At 53.1% G+C, this 21,979-nt stretch overlaps 11 protein-coding genes across 11 annotated transcripts; 5 read left to right on the top strand and 6 right to left on the bottom strand.

Annotated features, from left to right (window-relative positions):
- Positions 1–200: 200 nt before the first annotated feature.
- On the top strand, positions 201–578 carry PG994_004561 (uncharacterized protein; the record flags this gene model as incomplete). Its single annotated transcript, XM_066855970.1, has 1 exon — positions 201–578. The coding sequence occupies one exon, from the start codon at positions 201–203 to the stop codon at positions 576–578; it is 378 nt and encodes a 125-aa protein (XP_066718137.1).
- A 956-nt stretch (positions 579–1,534) lies between these two features.
- PG994_004560 (uncharacterized protein) lies at positions 1,535–2,439 on the top strand (the record flags this gene model as incomplete). The annotated part of the gene is made up of 2 exons (XM_066855969.1): positions 1,535–2,003; positions 2,285–2,439. 2 exons carry the CDS (start codon positions 1,535–1,537, stop codon positions 2,437–2,439), a joined length of 624 nt encoding a protein of 207 aa, XP_066718136.1.
- Positions 2,440–4,288: 1,849 nt separating this feature from the next.
- On the top strand, positions 4,289–6,291 carry PG994_004559 (Major facilitator superfamily transporter; the record flags this gene model as incomplete). Its single annotated transcript, XM_066855968.1, has 5 exons — positions 4,289–4,478; positions 4,562–4,892; positions 4,988–5,090; positions 5,217–5,510; positions 5,587–6,291. 5 exons carry the CDS (start codon positions 4,289–4,291, stop codon positions 6,289–6,291), a joined length of 1,623 nt encoding a protein of 540 aa, XP_066718135.1.
- Positions 6,292–7,054: 763 nt separating this feature from the next.
- PG994_004558 (uncharacterized protein) lies at positions 7,055–8,669 on the top strand (the record flags this gene model as incomplete). Its single annotated transcript, XM_066855967.1, has 5 exons — positions 7,055–7,367; positions 7,479–7,863; positions 8,181–8,374; positions 8,463–8,488; positions 8,571–8,669. 5 exons carry the CDS (start codon positions 7,055–7,057, stop codon positions 8,667–8,669), a joined length of 1,017 nt encoding a protein of 338 aa, XP_066718134.1.
- Positions 8,670–9,438: 769 nt separating this feature from the next.
- On the bottom strand, positions 9,439–9,948 carry PG994_004557 (uncharacterized protein; the record flags this gene model as incomplete). The annotated part of the gene is made up of 1 exon (XM_066855966.1): positions 9,439–9,948. One exon carries the CDS (start codon positions 9,946–9,948, stop codon positions 9,439–9,441), a length of 510 nt encoding a protein of 169 aa, XP_066718133.1.
- A 43-nt stretch (positions 9,949–9,991) lies between these two features.
- On the bottom strand, positions 9,992–11,088 carry PG994_004556 (monosaccharide transporter; the record flags this gene model as incomplete). The annotated part of the gene is made up of 2 exons (XM_066855965.1): positions 9,992–10,597; positions 10,654–11,088. The coding sequence occupies 2 exons, from the start codon at positions 11,086–11,088 to the stop codon at positions 9,992–9,994; spliced, it is 1,041 nt and encodes a 346-aa protein (XP_066718132.1).
- A 167-nt stretch (positions 11,089–11,255) lies between these two features.
- Positions 11,256–11,697, bottom strand: PG994_004555 (uncharacterized protein; the record flags this gene model as incomplete). Its single annotated transcript, XM_066855964.1, has 3 exons — positions 11,256–11,392; positions 11,434–11,615; positions 11,639–11,697. The coding sequence occupies 3 exons, from the start codon at positions 11,695–11,697 to the stop codon at positions 11,256–11,258; spliced, it is 378 nt and encodes a 125-aa protein (XP_066718131.1).
- A 2,450-nt stretch (positions 11,698–14,147) lies between these two features.
- PG994_004554 (family 61 glycoside hydrolase) lies at positions 14,148–15,133 on the bottom strand (the record flags this gene model as incomplete). Its single annotated transcript, XM_066855963.1, has 4 exons — positions 14,148–14,465; positions 14,564–14,707; positions 14,774–14,983; positions 15,068–15,133. 4 exons carry the CDS (start codon positions 15,131–15,133, stop codon positions 14,148–14,150), a joined length of 738 nt encoding a protein of 245 aa, XP_066718130.1.
- Positions 15,134–16,136: 1,003 nt separating this feature from the next.
- On the bottom strand, positions 16,137–17,421 carry PG994_004553 (uncharacterized protein; the record flags this gene model as incomplete). Its single annotated transcript, XM_066855962.1, has 3 exons — positions 16,137–16,492; positions 16,636–17,293; positions 17,350–17,421. The coding sequence occupies 3 exons, from the start codon at positions 17,419–17,421 to the stop codon at positions 16,137–16,139; spliced, it is 1,086 nt and encodes a 361-aa protein (XP_066718129.1).
- A 598-nt stretch (positions 17,422–18,019) lies between these two features.
- Positions 18,020–19,953, top strand: PG994_004552 (hsp70 protein; the record flags this gene model as incomplete). Its single annotated transcript, XM_066855961.1, has 5 exons — positions 18,020–18,140; positions 18,193–18,659; positions 18,719–18,830; positions 18,900–19,152; positions 19,215–19,953. The coding sequence occupies 5 exons, from the start codon at positions 18,020–18,022 to the stop codon at positions 19,951–19,953; spliced, it is 1,692 nt and encodes a 563-aa protein (XP_066718128.1).
- Positions 19,954–20,345: 392 nt separating this feature from the next.
- PG994_004551 (carbohydrate-binding module family 35 protein) lies at positions 20,346–21,867 on the bottom strand (the record flags this gene model as incomplete). Its single annotated transcript, XM_066855960.1, has 3 exons — positions 20,346–21,020; positions 21,083–21,247; positions 21,328–21,867. The coding sequence occupies 3 exons, from the start codon at positions 21,865–21,867 to the stop codon at positions 20,346–20,348; spliced, it is 1,380 nt and encodes a 459-aa protein (XP_066718127.1).
- Between the last annotated feature and the right edge of the window lie 112 nt (positions 21,868–21,979).

Genomic DNA, 21,979 nt, shown 5'->3' with positions numbered 1-21,979 from the left:
ATTTCTGCGCGTTAATCTCAGGATCGCGCTTTCGCTGGGTCGTTTGTCTCTCGTTTACCTATCAAACGCGCCGCTTTTCATTCCCCAGTCTGAGCGACTGCCGTATAACACGCCAGGTTAAATAACGACGCACCGACTGACCAGCCCTAACATTGAATAGTCAAGGGCGTGTTTTCGCCGTCATCAGGCCGCAAGGAAACATGGACTTGTGCTGCGGCCTCTTCGGCAGCAGCAAAAGGTCAGCCTCTCCTCAGACAGCACCTCCAGCGGCCGCCAGACCTGCACAAACCGGCTTGGAAGGCGTCGAGTTCTCGCCCCGCCACTCTTTCGCCAGCTCGAATGGGCAAGGAGCGCGGCCCGGCGCCGTCAGATCTGGACACAGTGGCTTGGAAGGTGTCGAGTTTTCACCTAGCCCTTCCTTTGCCAGCTCGGATGGAGCTGTCATGCAGTCCCGAACGCAACCGCAACTACCTCCACAGAACCCCGAGCTCGTGGGATACTACGCGCCGTCACCGGAGCTTCGGGCGCGCCGATCTGTAGACTCGGATCCTTCCCAGGAACTCCGAGGGTTCTACTGAGCCACAGGCGCTGGCGCCAGCGCCAGCCAGGGTTCACCCTCAGACGTCGACGTATCACTGACTCGCTGAAAAGGGAGTCGGATGATTTATGAGGTTGGCTTGGGGGAGAGGAGAGGAGGGAGAAAGGATATGGACGTTATTTGGGGCCGATGTTGGATCTGGACTGGTATTTCAAGATGGCCATAATTCTTAGATGTTGTTATTTGCCTATACCATGTACTTTGCGTTTATATATTCGAGGGGGAGGATGAAGAGGAAGATACCAAGGAGAACTGTAGGACTGTGTGCTGCGATGCAGCGAGTAATCATGAAGAGAGTGTGAATACTAAGAAAGGCCGAGTCAAGGTGTTGTCTTGTGTTATTTAAGAGGATTCTCCTAAATATGACGCAGGCAGGAAGCAATGCTACACATCGAGCATTACGGTCTATGTTTAAGAGTGCACCAGAAATAACTATCTCAAGTCACGTCTACCACATTCAAAACCAGGCAAGCTTGTCAGGGTTCATCAGACAGTGGTCAATAAAGCATCAGGGTGATGTTCATCGCATACCTCGCCTTCAAAGCAGGAGTTCCACGAGAGGGCAACCTTCCGCACGCTCCTTCACATTCTTTTTCATCCTGACTACACCCCAGACCCTACCTACTTCACACTCTCGGCCTTTCCATCCATGAGCAAACCCTACCCGTTGCTGATCATGCATCCGCAGCCAAGGTGACGAAGTGCCTGTTGCCGCAATACAGTTTGTGTCACTTAAGAAAGAAAAAATCCAAGATAACTTCAGCAAACCCTTATAAAAGCCCTACAAAAGCTCCACCGAACATGGAAATACACCCCTCCAACCCTTTCTTCAATCCTGAGACTCACGAAAGACGAGCACCTTCGCCTGCCCCGACATCGCCAAACACTCCCGAGAGGCAATCCACGAATCCTTTTCGCCGGGCTAAGCGTACGCCCATGCCTACAAGTCACACCGACGACGGTCCTTCCAACCCCGATCTGACTGCGACCTCTGGCCCCGACCCCAATCCCGATCCCGATCCCGAGATACTCCGCTCTCCCTCTCCTGCAGGAACACCACTGTCTACACCCATGCCAGACTCTCCCCGAGAAGATGCTGCCGGTCAACACGCCCCGGCCAGTCCAGCGTCAGTACCGACATCACCTGCAGCTGGCAACATTCCGGTTGACATTCGCGCCCGACGGACGGGCCGGCGTAGCCTGAACTTACACGTGCGCTGGGGCGATCAAGAGGCTGCTGCTGCTTCCCCCCACATGACGAGGAGCCTGCAGCACCAGCATCACCTCAACAACCTCAAAATCCACCTGCAGCACCGCCTAACAACCCGCCCAATCAACCACCGACCAACACATCAGCCTCAATACCAGGTGCAAACCCGCCAAACCCCAACATGTACATCATCCAGTAAGTACCCTTCCTCTTCTCGGCAGCATGTTGTGATGGACATATCGTTGGCTGAAATCTATTTGATAATGCAGGCAACCACACTCCGCCTACCAGGCTCCCATGCCGATGATCACCACGAACCCTCCCTACGTGATGCCCCGACAGGCACTCCCCCACTGGGGTCCATGGTGTAAGTGACTCATGAGTGAAAACCCCCCTTCCAGAGCAACAAATAGAACAAAACTACCTACTTCCGATGTCGCGCAAAAGATGAAAGGCTGACGATTGTATCCATTCAGGTTATCCGAAGCAGTGCCACTCCCCTTTCTGGCCCAGCAATGCACATCACCTCACCAATCGGCCCGTCTTCATCCAGCAGCCTATTGGCCAGAGCATGCCGACGGCACCTATATTCACCACCGGCCCGCAGACCACCTACGTCTTCTACCAGTGAGCCTGTTGTTCGCTTTCCTACCCAGGCGAGGGAAGGGGGTGGGGTAACAGCAGACCATGCTCTTGGGAAGGGGCTCGACAACTACAAAGTCGGTCAGGGATGAGAGATACATGCCCCTATGCTTTTCTTGGAACAAGTTAGTGGGCAACATCGTGGAGAGTATTTCTCCCCCGGCGATGATGATATTGCCAATGCGATGAGTTGACAGGAGGTTGTGTGTGATGGCTTCAGATGTCGGCACGTGTGATTCAGTCACACGTAGTTGCAGGGGTACCCAATTACATACTAGACGCGTTTCTTTCTCCTCTATTTTAACTTCAACTTGAGGTGTTGGTGCAGGTGGGAAGTGATGTTCACAAGAAAGGCGGGATGGGGACTTTGTCAGCCCACTTCCCTACATAAGGAGTTACTAACAGGCGCCCAGCCCGCCAACGCGCCACTCCCAAGAAACATCCTACCAGTCGGAAGGAATCGCATACCCAAGATAGCTCCAGCCTTGCTCCCACATCTTATGTAGTTCTATCCCTGCCATTATAAGATCAATCCACTCTGGTCCCGTCATTGCAGTAGCTTGAGACTTCAGCGTGTGTCGAGTTGTAAGTAAGCACTGCTTTCTCACTCGCAACCACTGCCTAGCCCTTGAAACGAAACCAACATCATTCCAAGGTTCCATTAAATTGATGGTTACACGGGCTGTGGCGGAAAAGATGCCTCTTGCGGATGAACCTCCATTCAGCGGCTTCCTACTGACAAGCTCGTGCGATACGTACAACGTGGCATACATATGGGTGGGCATGGAGAAGACGAGATGGGAGACGATTAACTCCAACTCACATTTCCGGCCCATCCAATCAAAAACCTTGCCGGATCCATTTACCGTTGTTGGTTGTCGTTTTGGACATGTACGGCCCGACCCAACTTGCATTCCAGGGACGCACGTCCTTCTCAGCCCATGTTGACTCAGGCAGAGAACGCTCCTTACTTCTCTTTTCCGCCATAATCTGCAACCAGGGAAAGGCGATAAGCACGAGCAGGTCATATATGCCGATCATCTTCAGCTACTATGCAACGCTTGCTGACAGTCTGTACAACGAAGCTTGGCACTACATTACCTAAGGTAACCACTAATTCAGGGCTCAGCCTGGGGGCTGCTCCTTCCCATCTGGCTAGTTCGAGATCCTATCCTCCCAAAATAGATCCATATGTACATTTGTTAAGAGGTGTAAGACCTAAGCCACCTCCGGTCCACATTGCCTGGTATGGCCAGAATCCGACCGAATATGCAGCTAGATACTCCATCTTTGGGCTCAACACCCATCATAATTGCAAGAGGAACAGTCTTGTCAGCACACAATCTGCATAATCTGTTGTTCGTTAGAACGTCACCCCCAACTGCGGCGCCAATCCATGCCGGATCGAGCAGTAACGCCGATGCAATTCTGCGTTGGTTTATCAGATGGTTTCCGTCTCGTCGATGGGTATATTCCCGTCCTTGCATGGATAAGGTATAGGAACATGGATTCTGGAGCGGTTGCCTTGTTCCCAACCGCTAGACGATGCCATCCGATTGGTACGCTCAGCGGCTTCATACCCTCCCCTGTATTCATGGGAGCAAACGATACTCGGCCCACGCGTACCAGCACGTTCAATGTATTCAACGTACTCAATGTATTCAATGCATTCAATCTATTCCTCGCAACGGCCCCCTACATATAGCGGTCCCTGGCATCTCATTTGTGCCATGATAAGATGCTGTCCCTTTCTTCCCGTGGTGCCACTGCCTTAGCAAGTTTTCTCTCGAATCCAATAGCTCTCTATCGACAGTGTCAGCCCAAGGAATCCAGTCACCATGTCGACGGAGACACAGAAAGCCACCTCATACACCTCGACGGAGTTACAGAAGAAGGATGTTCTAGGAGGAGACACCGGTGTACAGAGCGACAAGGAAGGGTCCGTCCGTCCTCACCCGCGAGACGATCTTCCGAATTGGAAATGGAAGGCCATAGTGGTCGGCGGTGCCGTACAGGCTATCGTTAATGGTAAGAAGGCCTCATCACCAAACGAGCATGCAGACACGCTGCATCTTGTGCATGAACTAAGAAACCCATTTCCTTCCTACTAGGCTACGATGTCTCCAATGTCGCCAACGTCCAAGTCCCCATCTACGAGGCCTTTGGCCATATCGAACTGCTGCCTTGGATATCTCTGGCCTTCTCGCTCGTCAATGTTGCGTCCATCCCGCTCTTCAGGAAACTGACGGGCTTCGTGGAGCTCAAGATTGTCAGCTTCATCGCCGTCGCCATCCTCATGGTGGGCTCTGCTCTATGTGGCATCGCGCCCAACATCAACGTCGTCATCGTCGGCCGGGCTTTTATTGGTATTGGTGCCGCTGGGTGCTACCAGATGCGAGTACCTCACCGCGTAACTGCTTTGGGGCCGAGAGTCTCGCTAGAGTGCGAACACTGACAGCAGCCAGGCTACTCACTTACAACGTCATATTTGCTTATCCTCATGAAATTGCTATTACCCAAGCTCTGATCGGCGCCAGCTTTGCTATTGGGCTTTTGACCGGTCCGATTATAGGGGGTGCTTTTGCCGAGAACGAGCATGCCACTTGGCGATGGGCAAGCCATCCCTATGACTCTGCTCTTGTGGGACTTTAGCTAATGTTCGTCCAGGCTTTCTACTTCGTCTTGCCCCTGGCGGGAATTATTGCTGTCGCGTGCCTGGGTCTCTATCCTCCATACAAGGTGCCAACGCACAAACCACTTACACAGCACCTGAAAGAGTTTGACTACGTTGGCTGTGTCCTTCACATGGGAACATTCGTACTTCTGGGTCTGGCATGTATATTCTCGGGGCCGACTTGGGGCTGGAACTCGGGCGCATCCATTGCGGTTTGGTTTCTTTTCGGTGTCACGCTCCTGGCCTACGTACTGCAGCAGACCTTCTGCATCTTCACCACCCCGGAGAACCGTATCTTCCCGGTTTCCGTTTTGGCGCATCGTGCAGTTGCCTTCACGGCTGTTGGTACATCTTGCGCGGCCATCGGATACGGCGCTACACTCTATGTAAGTCTCCCTTCCGGAAATCCCACCAAGGATTTTTGGGACGGAAAGGACGCCTGTCTGACCGATGGTGACACAGTATACTCCGATCTACTTCGCATTCACCCGAGGAACAGGCGCACTGGCCTCGGCCGTTCGTCTGCTCCCTTTCACGGGTGTGTTCGTCTTCGTGATGTTCCTCGTCGGAGGCCTTCTCCCGCGCGTTCGCTACTACATGCCGTTTTACCTAGCCGGAGCCATCTTCATGCTGATTGGGGCCGGCTGCCAACAGACCATCACGACACAGAGTTCTGAGGGGTACGTCATGGGGTTGGAGGCCCTGGTCGGCGCGGGGATCGGCATTCTATGGCAGGTCGGCGTGCCCGTGTCCAGCGTGGTGCTGCCGCCGCACCAGCGGCTCGACGCCGCGGCCGTCTTCAACATGGCGCAGCTGGGCGGCGTCGCCCTCTCCCTCTCGATCGCGGGCAGCATCTACCAGAACGTCGGGTTCGACCTGGTGCGGGACGCCGTCGTCGGCGACGGCCTCCGCGGCAACTACTCGGACGCCGACGTGCGTTTGCTCCTCGGCGGCGCCCAGTCGTCCATCCTGTCGGCGGCGCACCCCGAGGTCGTGCCGCGCGCCATCGAAGCCGTCATCACCGCCATCCTCCGCTGCTTCTATCTGAGCGTCGCGGCGGGCGCCGTCTGCTTCGTCGCGGCGTGCTGCATGAAGTTGGAGGCTCTGGACTTCCAGAAACCGGGGGCCGCCCCTAAGAAATCGGGGGAGAAGACGGAGTCGGTATAGTTTCCTAAAATCTGGGTAGGATCTCGGAACGAACTGATACTTGTGTTATGGATTTCCTGTACTCTTTATACCTTTATACACACAGCAGTCGCCCCATTCAATAGACTGTATTCATTGGTTTAACCACTCCCTCGGAAGTTTTCGTCCGGTTTTCGTGAATCGAGATTAGAAAAATGGGAAAGGAGAGAAATAGGGTGATTCACCACTGACAATACGCGCAGTTCTATTCAGAAGGAAGGAAAACCTCCATGTTTATAAGGCTTTGCCGACACACATGACCGCGGCTGTGTGTTCTCGCCCTCGAGGGACCGCAGATCACAACATGCCACCCGCGGCTCTGGATCCGCCTTGTATGCAACCGTGGACCGACAAAACAACGTCGCCCAGCTTTTCGTCCATCGGTCTAGATCAAAAATTCACCACTTTTGCCCCTGGTGCCTGACCACGAAATGCGATTGTGAGTCTTCCCATTGTTGGGTTGACGAACATGAGAGCATCAACATTGGGAACCAACAGCTTTCTGGGAAGACTTTATAATGACTGACAAGCTGCTTCAATTTTAGGGATTTTTGCAGAACTTGGACACACCAGACAGAATAGACCCGACTAATACTACTCTTTCAATATTCATAACTCCCTTTTAAGTACACTCATATTGGGAAGCCACGATATCCCATTTACACTCTAGGCAAGAACTAAACCTGTCGCTTCTTGATTGGATCCAATTCTATCGTTTCACCAGAGAATATCCAAACCAGCAAACATGGCGTGGCCAAAATCCCCCAAACTACATCGGAAACAAGAACCACAAGTCACCGTCTTCGAGATGGCGGCTGCGCTCGAGAGCGGCACCCAGACGCCTGTGCCCATGTCGCCTTCGACCTCGACCACCTCGATCCCCATCCAGCAGACCACCCCCGTCTCGCACAACCTCAAGGGCGCCAACTTCCACGGCTCCTTCGCGGCCATCACCGCCCGGCACAAGACCAAGCACCTGCACAACCGGCCCTGGTACCGGCGGCATGCTTATTTCACGGGCGGGCGGGTGGGGGGATCGGGCTATCTGGCGCGCAGGGGTGAGTTATCTTTTTTCTTTCTTCTCCTTTTTCTCCCTTTTCCCCCCCTTCGCCTGCCCCTTACAACAATTATTACCACTACTATTATCCCCACTGCTGGATATAGCGTAGCTCTAAATAGGAAAACCCCCACGCTCACACACGCATACCAGGTCGTCGAAGCCGTCGGCACCTTCTGCCTGACCTGGCTCGTGGGCCAGTTCAACCTCGTCAACGCGAACCTGCAAGCAGAGCCGCCGCAGCAGGCGACGGTCTATACCGCCGCGGCGTCCGCCGGCTACGTCGGGCTGTGGTCCGCGGCGCTGCTGGCCACGCTCGTGGCCGTGACCGCGCCCGGCTCGGGCGCCCACCTGAACCCCGTGGTCACCTTCGCGACGGTGCTGTGTGGCCTGTGTCCGCTGTCGCGCGGCGTTTTGTACGTGGCATTCCAGATGCTCGGCGCGGCCGTGGCGGGGGGTTGTTTGTTGGGGGCTTGGGGGTGGGAGAGGGCGGCTGCGTGAGTACTTACTTTTCTCCTTATAACCTTAACCCCTTTTTTGAAAAGAAAAACGAATTGGGGATGAACTAACAATATAGAATAGTTATCATGGTGGCGGTTGTTATTACGATTCATCTGTTCTCGACCCGACACAAGTCCTGCTCATTGAGGTGGTGTCTTGTTTCATCCTGCTGTAAGTTTTCTCATCTCTCTCTCTCTCTCTTATACGCAACTAGGTCGACTGGACTTTCTGGTGGTTCAGGACAGAGTCAGAGTCTCGCCCTCCCGTCGTAATAAATTGACTGACACGCTGACTTGCCCAACCCACAAAACAGCTTCCTCATATTCGGCGTCGGTCTCGACCCCCGACAAGCGGCGCTCTTCGGCCCTCATCTGGTTCCCATCCTGGTCGGCCTCTGCTTCGGCGCCGTCGCCTTCGTGTCGCAGGGTCTGGCGCCGGGCTACGCGGGCGCGAACATGAACCCGGCCAAGTGTTTTGGCATCGCCGTTGCAACAAACGATTACTCTGGTAAGTTACTTCCTGACGCTGTACCATCCCATCTCCCCCCGACCCCGACTTTCTTTAAATAAAGGGGCTAACATCTCGATGTCAATAGCGCAATGGATATGGTGGGTCGGTGGAGTAAGTCATGCGCCCCTCCTTCCCCCTTTCTTAACTTAGCCCTCGTACCATGATGTTTTCAATACTGACACACCTATGACAGTTGATCGGTGGGATCCTGCAAGCCATTCTATACAACTTCAACCCTCCATGGCAAGTGCACGATGACAAGAATAAGGAGGGGACGCCTCGGGCTCCTTGAAGAAAAAAAGAAAAGGAGTTATTCAGCTCACCGATAATGGGGCAGTTAGATCAGCCAGCTTGTTATTGTGAAACATCATACCACGAAAGAAAAGGCCGCAAAGGATATTGCGTGCGTGGGCTTATTTATTTATAGAGAGACCAGTTGTATGAGTAGTGCGAGAAGATATACAGGGAAGACGATTATTACGAACTAGACAAACATACTTAATACTAATTCAGTAATTCATATAACCATTTAACTACTCATCATAGGCTGCTAGAGCTGATGGGATGTGTAAGTGGTACTCTCTTTCTCTCTTTCCACGCCTACAGTGTGTCACCATGCCTTCAGTCTGGGAAGAAGCTAATCGCGAACTCCGTGCAGAAATATGCTGGTGGACGGAGGCACTGAGCTGTGCATATAGTCGAGCCAACATGGAAGTTTGATCAGAAGGGGGAAAAGGGAAACTCGACTCGGTCCCAATGAACTAAGTACTCAAAGAACATATCACCGGAGAATAAAGATATGATATGTTTGAATTTAACTTTCTTTGCATATTTGGTATGAACCAATACAAGCAGATATGCTTGTATATCGCGAGATATAGAAAAAGCATCATGCTGATGTGAAAATGACTGGGCCAAAATAACTGCTCTGCTGGCTAGCTGTGGTATCTTCCCTTCCCAACTGCGTGCTACCCAAAAACCGGCAACGGCACCCAACGCATTATTATACATTTGCTTCCCCTTTCTCCTCATCATCTTCATCATCATCATCATCGTATCGTTTAGACGATCTCGTGGTCGCTGGTGTGCTCCACGTGCTTCTCGACGGGCTTCTCGGTCATGCCCATCTCGGCGGCGTAGGTGGAGTGTGGCACCCACTTGGCCGAGTTGCGAGGGGTGGTCTCCTCGAACATTCTGTCGACCTGCTCGAGGGTGAGGCCCTTGGTCTCGGGGATGAGGAAGTAGGAGTAGATGAAGCAGCAGGCGCAGAGGGTGCCCCAGATGTAGAAGACCTTGGCACCCAGGTTGCCCTTGTCCGAGTCGACCATGTAGGGGGTGATGACGGCGATGATGCAGTTCCACAGCCAGTTGGAGGCGGTGGAGAGGGCAACTCCACGGGATCGGATCTGGAGAGGGAAGATCTCGCCAATGACGACCCAGGCACCGGGTCCCCAGGTGGAGGCGAAGAAGGAGATGTAGATACAGATGAAGGCGATCATGGCCTTGACAGCGGCAGGGTCCTTGGGAAGGACGGTACCGATAATGGCAACAATGAACTGGCAGACGACCATGCCCAGAGCACCCCAGAGGAGGATGGTACGACGTCCGAAGCGCTCAATGGTCCAGAAGGAGAGGGGAGTGGAGAAGACGTTGACCAGGGTAGTGACAAAGAGAAATCAGGAAAGGGTCGCCGATAGTTCCGAGCTGCTTGAAGAAGGTGGTTCCGAAGTAGAAGACGAAGTTGACACCAGTCCACTGCTGCATCATCTGGAGAGAAGTACCGAGGATGGTACGGCGGAGGTTGGAGGAAGTCTTGAAGAGAGAACCGCGGAAGCAGTTGAACCAGCTGTCGAAGTAGCCACCCTGGGGGATGACAGATATCTCGTACTCGTGGTTGGCAATGATCTCAGCAAGCTCGTCTTGGATGAAGTCGGAGTCGGTACCGTGGCCTCGGAGGCGGGCCAGGACAGAGGCGGCCGAGTCGAGCTTGCCCTTGCGGACGAAGTAACGGGGGGACTCGGGGAGGAGGAACAGGCCGACGGCCAGGATAATGGCCCATAGCATTTGCAGACCAATCGGGATTCTGTACGAGCCGCTGTCGTCGCGGTTCTCGGTACCGTAGTCGATGGCCGAGGCAAGGAAGAGACCGATGGTGACACAGAATTGGTATCCAGACACGATAGGGCCACGGACCTTTCGGGGAGCAACCTCAGACATGTACTAAGAAGGGTTAGCTTGGGGATAGGAGAAGCTGTGATGAATAGAAGCATCATTACCAGAATCAGGATAGCAGAGACGAAACCGACACCGAAACCGGCAATCAGGCGACCGACGACGATGAGAGCAAGACCCTGGCTAGCAGTCTGAAGAGCGACACCAACAAGGAAGACGGCACAACCGATGATGATGGTAAGACGACGACCAATCCAGTCGGCGAAGTCACCGGCCATGAGGGCACCGAAGAAAGTTCCGGCAGACAGGATAGATGTGATGAGAGACTTGTTGGTGGGGGACATGACCGTGGCGTCAGGGCCTTCGATGACCTTGATGAAGTAGGCCATGCCGTTGACACCGGAAATATAACCGGAGTCGTATCCGAAGAAGATACCACCGAAGGCGGCAAAGGCGCACATCATGTAAGCCTTCATGGTAACGGGAGCCTCCACGCGGGAGACATCGCCCGTACCGTGGGGTACAGCACCACCGGGCATCTTGACTGATTGATTGTAGCGTGAGGTAAGGTGAGGAGGATCTTGGGGCGGCTGGCAAATAGGGAAGAAGCTGTTGGAGGTTTCAACTATAAGAAGAAGAACCTTTGGAAGAGGGGGGCCAAGAGTAGAAAGCCTGATCGCACACAGAACAGAGGGAAAGACTATCGTCAGTCGGGGATCGTGGCCTTCTTCTTATACACGTCCTCCTCCATCCCCAGGTTGCGGGCGGGCGTGTTGCTGCTACTGGTGACTGGCCAGGCCTGCCATAAGCGCGACTCATACTCCTGGCCAGGCTTGGACAGTGCTGGACTACCAGACTGGGAGACATGGAAAAAGAAGACCCACCTCCACCCGGGAGAGAAATTGCCAGCTTCTGCACAACCCCAATGTCGGGGCCAAACCCCGCCGTGGAGTCTCTCCAGGTCCTCCCACCTGAACCAGATTCCCCCAGGCAGGACCCTAGGCTGGGGGATGCAGTGTGCCAGTGCAGGTCTGCATTGTTCTCGAATCCCCCAGTCCCCGTAAAGCTGCCAGAAAGTGTCGTAATTACTGGCCTACGGACTCGGCGTACTCGGCTGCATTGTGGATCTCGGCGCTTCCATCGGCCATTTTGTGGCGCGTTGAAACGGAGTGCGGCTCTTGGTTTGCGCAGCGCTGATTGGTCCAATCTCGGGCGCAGGCCAGAAAGAGAGCGGTCATGATGGGGTCACTCTCGGTTTCGAGCCCAAGACGAGCCAAGTCGACTTCTGAAAAGGCCCGTAGACAGGCAGCCCGGATCCGACAAGCTGGGAATACTATGTAATGGTAGTAGATGTTTTCCCTAGGTTGTTCTCCCAGCTACCAGACTTCAACCGAGGGACGGGGAGCAATGTTTACCCCGAATCACGGGGAAGCGAGGTTTCCAACGTACGACCCCATACACCCTCGGATCTGAGATGCTGTCACTCCTGCTTGCTCAGCCATCACCCTGGGTTTCTGGAGTGGATAGCGGTGGTCACGATGGTCGTCTCACTTTGATCTGACCTCCGGCGTTGATGGCTCTTTGAGCCCGGGGCCGAAACCCAGCAAAAAAGAAGGTTAAGTTCAGCTCAGGTACTACCTCTCACATGGTTCCATGGTCTGGTGATGTTTGCTCTGGTTGCATGGATTGCCCGGTGCATGGCATTCAGCTCAACAAGGCGAAGTGTGTAGTTCCGGCTTGTCGGTTCGAGACTAACTGTTGGTTCGCGGGGATGTGCGCCTCCTGCCCGTCGGGTTCGGGTGACTGTTTGCAACAAGCGCCACCGAGTTTTTCTGTGTGTGTTCTTCTTACACGAGCTCACATGACTCCAAAGCATTTCATAGCATGTGCCCATTGAGGGCCAGCCAACGTTTTCTTTTCTTTTCTTTTCTTAAACGATGATGAAATGGGCAGATGGGGCTGACTCAGTAGTGTAATTGCTTGCAGAGACATGCTAATCTTAGAAATACCGTTGAAACTGGGATCAATGATCAATCGCACTGATCGGTCGCACCCGCAATCGAAATTTTCTCTACTTCTGTCAATGCACGTTACAAAGGGGATCCTGCCAGCGCCTACCAGAAGGCCAGACCTCGGTGAACGACCCACGACCCGATCTGGATGGCAAAGTTAGGTAATAGAATACATCAATTGATAGTAAGCAGCAAGCGCGATGGCGACTTTTTAGCAAGACCCGAGTATCCGTAGACTCTGGAGTAAATCAGGTGTCTAGGGATCACTGTCGGCCGCTACCGATGGCAATGACAGAACAAAACGCGGGTTGAAAGGGGGAAAACAGCAGCCACTAACGTTGGCGCCTTCCAAATTCCGACACGGGAAATTGGTCTAGGCGCATCTGGTCAAGACTGGTCAAGACTGGAAACAGCGGTAGCCGACACTTACCTGATCTAGAAGGCAAGTATTGTCGCAGTGCCTCTTTTAGTCTTTGCTCGCCATGCTAAATCATGGCTAATTCGGCATTGCCATTAAAAAACGTATACCATCAACAAATGTGCAGCAATGATGATGTCTGTCTACGGAGTACATATAATACTGGGCAGTTATTGCATGCAGTGTCAATCTGGCTTTATTGGGTGGAGTCTGGAGAAGGGAAAAGAACGGGCAGTGTGTCCCGTGTTCATCTCCAATCTCTCTGGTCGCATCGCATGGCAGGTGGAGGTTCATCTCCAGAAAAGGTCCTTTCTCCAGATTAGGTACCTACGGATAGGCACCTTCAGTGAAACGGTCCGACCTCCACGTTCCTTCTTCCAATTCTTCGGGAAACCCAGCCAAAGCCAATCTTGGAAGTGAGATGAGCTTATGTAAGTCATTAGCCAGCATGTCGGGTAACATTCGAATATTTTCCTTAATCTTTAGCGCTCATAGTCCCCCGTGCTATCAACTGGGCCGCAGATTAATTGCCTTCGATGGTTTTTTTTTTATTTCATTTTCATCCTTGTCGCAACGACAACTCGTCATAAAATATTTGTCGACAATTGGGATAGGTGCACTAGTAGTATACCAGGAAGTGCATGTCGTTGAAAAAGTATGTAAGATTGAGATGATTGGTTGGTAGGTTGTTGATGCCCGCTACTGTTGAGATGGTGTGGTAATTCGTCAAACGACCAGGCAATGACCGGCAGGCATCATTCGCCCAGGTCGGAGCATTGGACTGGAATCATTCTTATTAGCTTGGCAGCAGGGGAAGAATCATCCTATGTGCACTCATCGAACCATTGCTAGTTTCTCCGGAATCGACCCCAGTTCTGTATATTCTGTGTAAGATGTAGGTACCCAGGCCCCTCTAGGGCGGAATCGTGAGCCAAGCAAGCCTGAACTTCCAATATGTACAGTTGAACTTGATTTTATCTCTCTGTGTCTGCCTCTCCTCCTCTTCCGTGAGCGCCGCCTGGCCTGACCTGATCCTTCGTCAACCCCCATCCATCATCCCATTGCCGCATGTTGCTTCCCGTGTTCATCCGGTTGGTTTCCTGCACAGCCACCCATCCACCCATCCCCTCCCATGCGTCTTGGATGTCACTTGCCTGTCTTTGTCTCTCTAGCAAGTGAAGGGAGCCGGCCCGTGGCTGTACGCCTTGCCGTCGTTGTCTGGCTGCCCGCTCGAGCCGTAGATCTGGATGACGACGCTGGGGTCATTGGCCGCATAAGCACCGGGGAAGCTGACAGTCGACCCGGGCGTCTTGGAGCCACCGCCGGATACGCGGATCTGCGCGCAGCTGATGTAGAACTGTGCACCCCCCTGAGAGTAGGCCGAGTGCAACGCCAGCGTCTCGATGCGCAGCAGGTAGTCGCCTGACGGGATGCAGGTCGGCAGGTTGAACTTGACCCAACCGTTGTTGGCGATCATGTTATCGACCTGTAGGCAGCCAAGGACACATGTAAGTTACCGGATCCAAGAGTATTCTGCTTATTTCGTACAGATAAGAAGAAGAAAAGGAGAAAGAACAAACTTACACCCCACTTCCGAGTACCAGTGTTGAACGTATCCTCCCAGATCTTGAACCACTTCGCGCTGCTGGCCGATGCAGATGCCGCGTTGTCGACTTTGGCGAGCCATGCTGTCACCGGGCCCTTGTGGCTGGACGCGATCGGGTTGTCCTATATGATTCAAGTGTCAGTAGGCCTCTTCCCCCTCTCAAAGGGGCACACAGAAAGCACCCTTACCGGGTCGTTGGCACCCTGAGGGCCGCCGATGAGATGCTGGTACCACCCTTCGATCGAGTCGCCGGCCTTCACGGGGATCACCGTGTTCGACGTGTAGCCTGGGACGCCGCATGCCAGCGAGGACGACATGACGTCTTGCATGGGGTTATTGGTGTTAGGGGCGCGGAGGCCGGTGAGGGAGCCTTGGTCTTGGCCGTTGACCTTGATTTTCTACAAGGGCGCGCGCAACACACGTGTGAGTAAAGTGAACAGGGGCTAACAAGTACACATCTCCATCAGGGGGTGCCTTCTTACCTGCATGATGGCATGGGCGTCGACCGAAAGGCCGAAGGCCAGGGCCGTGGCGAGGGACAGCTTCATGATCGAGACGAGCGAGGGAAGATATTGAGGAGTACGCGAGATCAGGGGTGCAGGTGGATCAACACGTTAAGCTCATGTCAAACAATCGATCAACCCGTCGCTTCTGTAACATCATCATGGCATTTATATATCTGTGGATCTCTATACACTTACAGGTTCACGGAGCGTCGCCTTACGAGCCCCATTCTCTCAAAGGGGAAGCTCACAAAAACATCAGTCATATTTCTAGATGAAGCCAGCCACCACCCAGCCGCCCACTCCCTTCATACCGGTTCAGTAGCCATGAGGTGAGGTTTTCTATTCCAAACCGGTCGTTTATTCGGTAGCACCCGACGAGAGCACCCACGCCGTTTCATTTACAAAGTCTCGGTGTCACGCCGGGCCCCAGCGTCCGCACCCCGGAATGGGTGTTAGTGCGCTCTCGGCACCCCGTGGGGATAGGTGGATTTCCTAAGCGCCGCCGCGCACATGGCCAGTGTTTGGTCGGCGCGGTCGATCTTAGGTATCTTGGAGCCATCCAGCAACTACAGATAGCGTAGCATGCATTTTAAGGTCACGGCCCGTTTGGCTGACTCTGCAGTGATGGGTAATTATTCCAGAAATAGCCAACTAGCTAGAGCTAGCTGGCTGCACTCCGACAACTCCTCCCGAGCTCAAGTCACCAAATAATCGTTGGAGGCATATTCGGTGGCATGCACGAACTGCATCCTTATTGTGTAGCATTTGGTTCACAGGTTGTTGATTCTCTAGCAATTATCTATCTAATTTGTACCATGTCCTGCCTTGTGTTGCAGCAGGCTACTGCGAAGCCTGTCCTGCAAGTCTTAGGGGAAAAGCGTCCTGTTCCTCGAGGTCTATCCGCGTGTGCTCAATATGCAGACGCATGTCGGATGGTGCCCTTGTCATCCGCAAGCGATCAATCGGTCCTTATTGGACGCCCTTGCTTATTTCTTCGTAACATCCATGCTCCCCTGTATTGGTCGCGGCTGCCGAGGCCGCGTACCTACTTGGGTGTTTTGGCGTAGACCACAGCATGAGCTTTCTCAAGCAAAATAGGATTCTTGTGACCTTCGCCAATGGGATACTTCAACAGTGCGCCGAACTTGGAAAATGCGACTGTCTCGGGTAGATCGCCTGCGTCACAGGGCTCTTCTCCGAATTTGACGACAAAGTCCGCTACCCCTGTCATCGGCTGGCCTGGGAAGTCTCGCACTTCAAACCTATCCTCGGCCTTGCGCATAAGCAATTTCAGTTCAAATGCATCCCCGCATATCTGACGGACTCTGTCCTTAGCCAGGCCATCGACTCTGGCGTCTTCATGAGTAACCGGACCGAGTTTGCGCCAGAGACCCTTCATTGCTTCATGGACAGGTGTGTTTTTCTCCGAAATAAATCTGGAACACTTCAAGGTTGCCAGTCGCCACTGCACAACATCTTTCCCATGATATATGACAACGCGTTAGCTCGGTTTGCGGCCGCGGCTAAACAATTAATGAGCTTACCATGAGGTACCGTATCGATGAAATACTGCTCGAGTTGTCTCAAGAAGTCGGTCGCAGGGCCTTGGGTGTGATAGTGGCCGAAAATAGGCCGACCAAATATGTGCTTGATGAGCGTTTCAAGTACAATTTTGCAGATGTGATTCTGGGATCTGGCAACATTGTAAGGTCCGCTTCCCACCAGATCGTGCAGTATCGACTTGTGGCTGGCCTGAACGGGGGGGAGCATTTCTTTCAGCTTTGGTGCCCAAACCTCAGTGACTGCTCCATAGATGGCATTTCTCAGATCTTTGAATCTGGTGATTACATCTTGGTCCATTACATGATCGCCGGGCGACTTGATGAGAAGGTCGGCATACTCCCCATTCTTATGCTGCAGCTGCTGATTGAGCTGGCGCAGCTTCTCACATTCGTTCTGCAAGTCGTGGTTCTCCAGGCGAAGGGTCTCGTTCTCTTCAGAGACTGTGTGCTTCTGTTCGCAGCGGTTGTTTCCCTCTTGGATGTCATTGACATCCCGTCGCATGCTTCTCATCTCTTCTAGCATCTGCGACTGTTGTTGGAGAATGCGCTGGAGCAGAGCTTGGTCCGTTGGCTGGGGCATCGTGTTTTGGCCTTGAGGAAGGAAGCTGCTCAGATATACCAGGGCTCTTCCAGGTTGGTGCTTGGATCATGTCAGTTTTGAGATTGCGCAGTGGTAAAGAAGAAAATGCATCTTACTTGATTCTCTCGTGTAACCCAAACGCCGGGGTGACCAGCAGCCTCATGCTGGTTATGAGGATGTTGAGACATCTTCTATTGGGATTCAGGTCGTCCCTGTGATGGACCAGAATCTGGATGTTCCTTTGCTGCTGATATTATGAAACCACCACCGTTTGCCTCACGTTGACCAGGACTGGCGTTGGAGGACGGAGAGAAAAGACCGCAAGTTTGGGTTGATGAATGAGAGCTTGAGGGCACCACTGGACGAATTATTTCTAGGGATGTTACTAGATATCACGACCACGGTTCAGTATGCAGGTAGAATAAGTACCTAATGTTTAAGGTCCATTAATAATGATTTAGGTTTTTGAATCAGTTGCAGGCCTTAGGTAGCATCCTTAGCTATTGTGCCCTGATTCATTAATTTCAAAAAGGCCTCCCAAGGTGAGGAAAAGGTCAAGAGAGAGTGAGGAATAGGCAATTTCCTCACTTGGAGGAACCCATATTTACCTCACGAAGTACCTACCCAACCTCCATACCTAAGGCACCAACAAGCCGGTTGGTCTTCTAGCTACTTAATTCCACCTTTGGAATATTCACTGGCCATTGGAGCAGCATTAATTCGACTTTCTATCATACTCGATTGAACATTCACCCAACCAACGTTTACTCAAGTGAACGATCCAAGATGGCGTCGCCTATCAAAGTCGTGATCGCCTTTGATTTCGGCACTACCTACTCCGGAGTCTCCTATGCATTCCGCAAGCCTGGACAGCAGGCGAACCCTTCTCCAGTTTGCAGATGGCCTGGTAGGTCACCCATTCACCTCACCTGAGTTCTTACAACTAACAACATCCGAAGGTGACAGGACTGGTCGTGTTACAAACGACGTTAAAGTTCCTACCATCATCTCTTACAGCAGTCAGACTGAATTCAAGTGGGGATATCAAGTCAAGCTTAACGACAAGTCTATCGTTGGAATCAAGCTGCTGTTGGACCCTGATCAAGACAAACCGTCCTACCTTCCTGGCAGCGGCAAGAAAACCTCTCTGAAGAGTCTTCCCAAGCCAGCAGTCGACATTGCCTCTGACTACATTGGTGCTGTTTACAGCCATGCACTTCAAGAGATCCGCAAGAGCTCTGTGGGTGGATTCTTTGATACATGTGGGAGAGAGATTGTTCTCACGGTTCCGGCTGTGTGGTCGGACAAAGCCAAAGCTCTCACTCACCAGGCTGCCACTAAGGCTGGTTTGGGTCATGCCATGATGATCAAGGAACCCGAGGCCGCTGCCATCTATACGCTGTCTGAGCAAAGCCTTGCCTTGAAAGTACGTATTTTGTATTTTCACTGCTTGTGCAGTCACTAATACTATTGCGTTTTCTTTAGGTTGAAGATACCTACATCATCTGTGATGCAGGTGGCGGTACAGTCGATCTGATCACGTACGAAGTAGCAAACGAGAGTCCTCTTGAGTTAGCCGAAGTTGTCCCCGGATCTGGTAAGTTCCAAAAACCTTGAATCGGACCCTAGAATCATAGCTCCTGTATATACTAACTATTTTCCAAAGGTGGCATGGCGGGTGCAATCGGCTTGAACAAACGATTCGAAGACGCAGTGCGTGACTTGATCGGCGAAATCCAAATGGCGGCCCTCAAGACTATACCGGATGGCTGGGCACTGGTTCTGGACCAATTTGAGACGGAGATCAAGCGCAGGTTCTGCGGTGAAAGCGACAGACCGCATTACGTCCACTTTCCTGGCATTAGCCTGGATGATGACCAGAGCTACAACTTGGAGAGCAATACCTGGTGCATGCAATGGTGAGTCTCGCCCATATTTCCCACTGCTGGAGAGCAGCAAAGTAGGACTTACACAACTTTAGGCAAGATCTCCACGAGATTTTCGATCCTCTTGTCAGAGATGTTATTCGGCTGATCGATGATCAAACTCAAGCATCACGCCAGAAGAACCCGTTCCGGTTGATCAAGGCCATCTTTCTGGTTGGAGGCTTCGGCTCAAATGGCTACCTCAAGAATCGCATCGAGATGAGCTTTCCAGATATGCAGATTATTCAGCCATCCAATGCATCTTCTGCTATCATGAATGGTGCAGTGATGTACCGCCTAGCCGACGGCCCCACTGTCGTATCCCGGCAAGCAACTTGTCACTATGGTGTCGAAGGCTTGTATCACAAGAGAACCCCCGCGGATAATGGTAGACATACCTACTATGACCCCAGAGATGGAAGCACTCGTGTCGAGAGAATGCGATGGCATATCACCAAGGGACAGGAGCTGAAGGAGGAGAAAGTCAAAATCCATTTCATAAAGATGATCGATAACCCTTACGACCGCTCCGATCTGGATATCGAGCATACTCTCTTCTTCTCCAAGGCCCCATCACCCCAAGTCTATCCTGATAATAAGGTGATCAAGTGCTGCATTGTAAAGGCCTTTCTGTGGGCTGCTCGGCACACTATGAAGAGGATCCCAGTTGGCGCAAACGGCAAACCTTACTGGACTATCAGCTACGATGTAGTGGTGGCAGCGAAGGCCAGTCTGGAGTTTTCCGTGGAGATTAACGGAAAGGAGTACGGCTCTATTGAGGCTAGCTACGAGTAGCATGCTAGTCTGATAGTCACAGTGGATGGATGTAAGATAGCTAGTCGCGTTATAGTTGCTTGCAAAGCTAGAGTCTGGTCTGAATGGATACGCGAACATGTCTCAATATCGGACCATATCTTGGTATACTAACATGTAGATGTGAGGGTGGCCGAGACGAGATCACTGGCGATATGATGAACGGCAGTGGCTTTTCGGGTCCGTAAATAACACAGTGTGATATCTGCTAATGTTATCGACCGATGACAGAACACACATCGAGTAGCTTGGCTTCGTGCTGGGGTTTACACTAAATAGGGGTGTAATTTGAGTGGTATATATCACAGCGTTGCCGCCCCAGTGACATTTGTAGATATAGCAAGACACTCATATACTCCCCGAAGCAAGCCCACCTAGTTATCCGGCACCATAACCCGATCGACATCCGGCCCATACGCCCCTCCACCCACACCCGCAATGACGATCGTATTCTCCGAGCCAGCGTTGAGCTCCGCATGCACGACACTAGTCGCCGGATTCCCGTTCTCCGAGGGCAAGAACGCGACCGTCTGCGCCTCTCCATTGACCGTGACGACAGCGAACCTCTGGGAGGAGTCGCCGTTGAGGTGCTTGATGCGCAGCGTCGTGCGTCCCGCCCGACTGCTCTTCACACCCGTGAGCGTCAGCGTGCCGCCCTCGGGACCACCAATATACCCCACGGAGGTGCCGTTGCTGCAGGCACTGCAGCTCAGCGTTTGGGTGCCGCCGGCCAGCGTGCCCGACTCGCCCTCGGGCGACGTCTCGCTGGGCCCCGCGGCCCAGGTGCCGGCGGCCACGTCGGGCACCCAGTTGACGCGGTCGCTCATCGTGATGGTCGTGCCCGAGATGCTGAGGGGCAGCCAGACGTACGTGCTGCGCATCAGGTTGCTGGAGATCCAGCGGTCGCCCATGTAGATGGCGTCGCCGTTGCCGCTGCCGCCCAACGGTAAGATGTAGTTGGTTTGGCTGTTGTACGTCTTGGACCCGCTGTCGGCGAAGGTCTTCCAGCTCGACCAGGGACCCGTCAGAGAGGTTGCGTAGCTGTAGACCTGAGCAAGAAGGAATGTTAGTGTGGGAAAATAATTGACTGCAAAGGGGTTGGTGGGTTTACATTGTCGTTCGGGTCCCACCCAGTCAAGTGGCTGCCAAACATGAAGTAATACCCGTTCTTCTTGAGAACCGCCGGTGCCTCGATAGCCTCGCGCCACAAGTACGTGCTACTAGTGACACTGAGATAGTCACTGCTGAGTGCATCGATTCGAAGTCCATTGGCACGCTACATGATGGCTCAGAGTCTTGCGTTAGCCCAATAGGTTTATGCTACCCGTTACGGCCAGAAGGGGGCTCATTACTCACGTCCTCAGTCAAAAGATACCCCGCCCCATCATCGTCCTTGAAAAGCCCGATATCGCGACTCTCAAAGTTCAGGGGCCGGAAGCTCTTCAAGTACGTGTACTTCCCGCAGACGGTATCGCTTGTAGCGACCCCGACCTTCGCCTCGGAGTAGCCGCTGTTGTCGATGTGCAGGTACATGACGTACTTCTGCGTCGCGTTATTATAAATGACCTTGGGCCGCTCGACGACGCGATTAGGTCCCAGGTCGCCACTGGAGGCCGTCTGCGACAGCAGCGCGCCGACGTAGGTCCACTCGACCAGGTCGGGCGACGAGTAGCAGTTGACGTTCTGGAACGCGCTGCCGCCCGTCTTGTCCTCGCCGACCATGTAGTACGTCGACCCGACCTGGATCATGCCGGCGCCGTGGGCCTGGACGTGCTTGCCCGTGTTGACGGCGGTCCAGGTCGCGCCGGGCACGATCTGGAGCGTCGCCTGCGCGAGCCCGGCCGCCGCGGCCAATACCACCATGACCGGGGCGGTCACGGATCGTAGCAGCTGCATCATGTGATGACGATGAGACGAGATCTGGTTTCCGGCGAGCTAGCTACCACGTTGTGGTGAGTTGCGTATCCTGGATATAGCAGGCTGGAAATTCCCAAGGCATCATGCGATG

The sequence above is a fragment of the Apiospora phragmitis genome (assembly GCF_038363925.1).
Source record: "Apiospora phragmitis strain CBS 135458 chromosome Unknown utg000005l:1.0-4161743.0:1.0-4166827.0, whole genome shotgun sequence".
NCBI classification, from domain to species: domain Eukaryota; kingdom Fungi; phylum Ascomycota; class Sordariomycetes; order Amphisphaeriales; family Apiosporaceae; genus Apiospora; species Apiospora phragmitis.
Note: the sequence above shows the minus strand (reverse complement) of the source record. Positions and strands in the feature narration are given on the sequence as shown.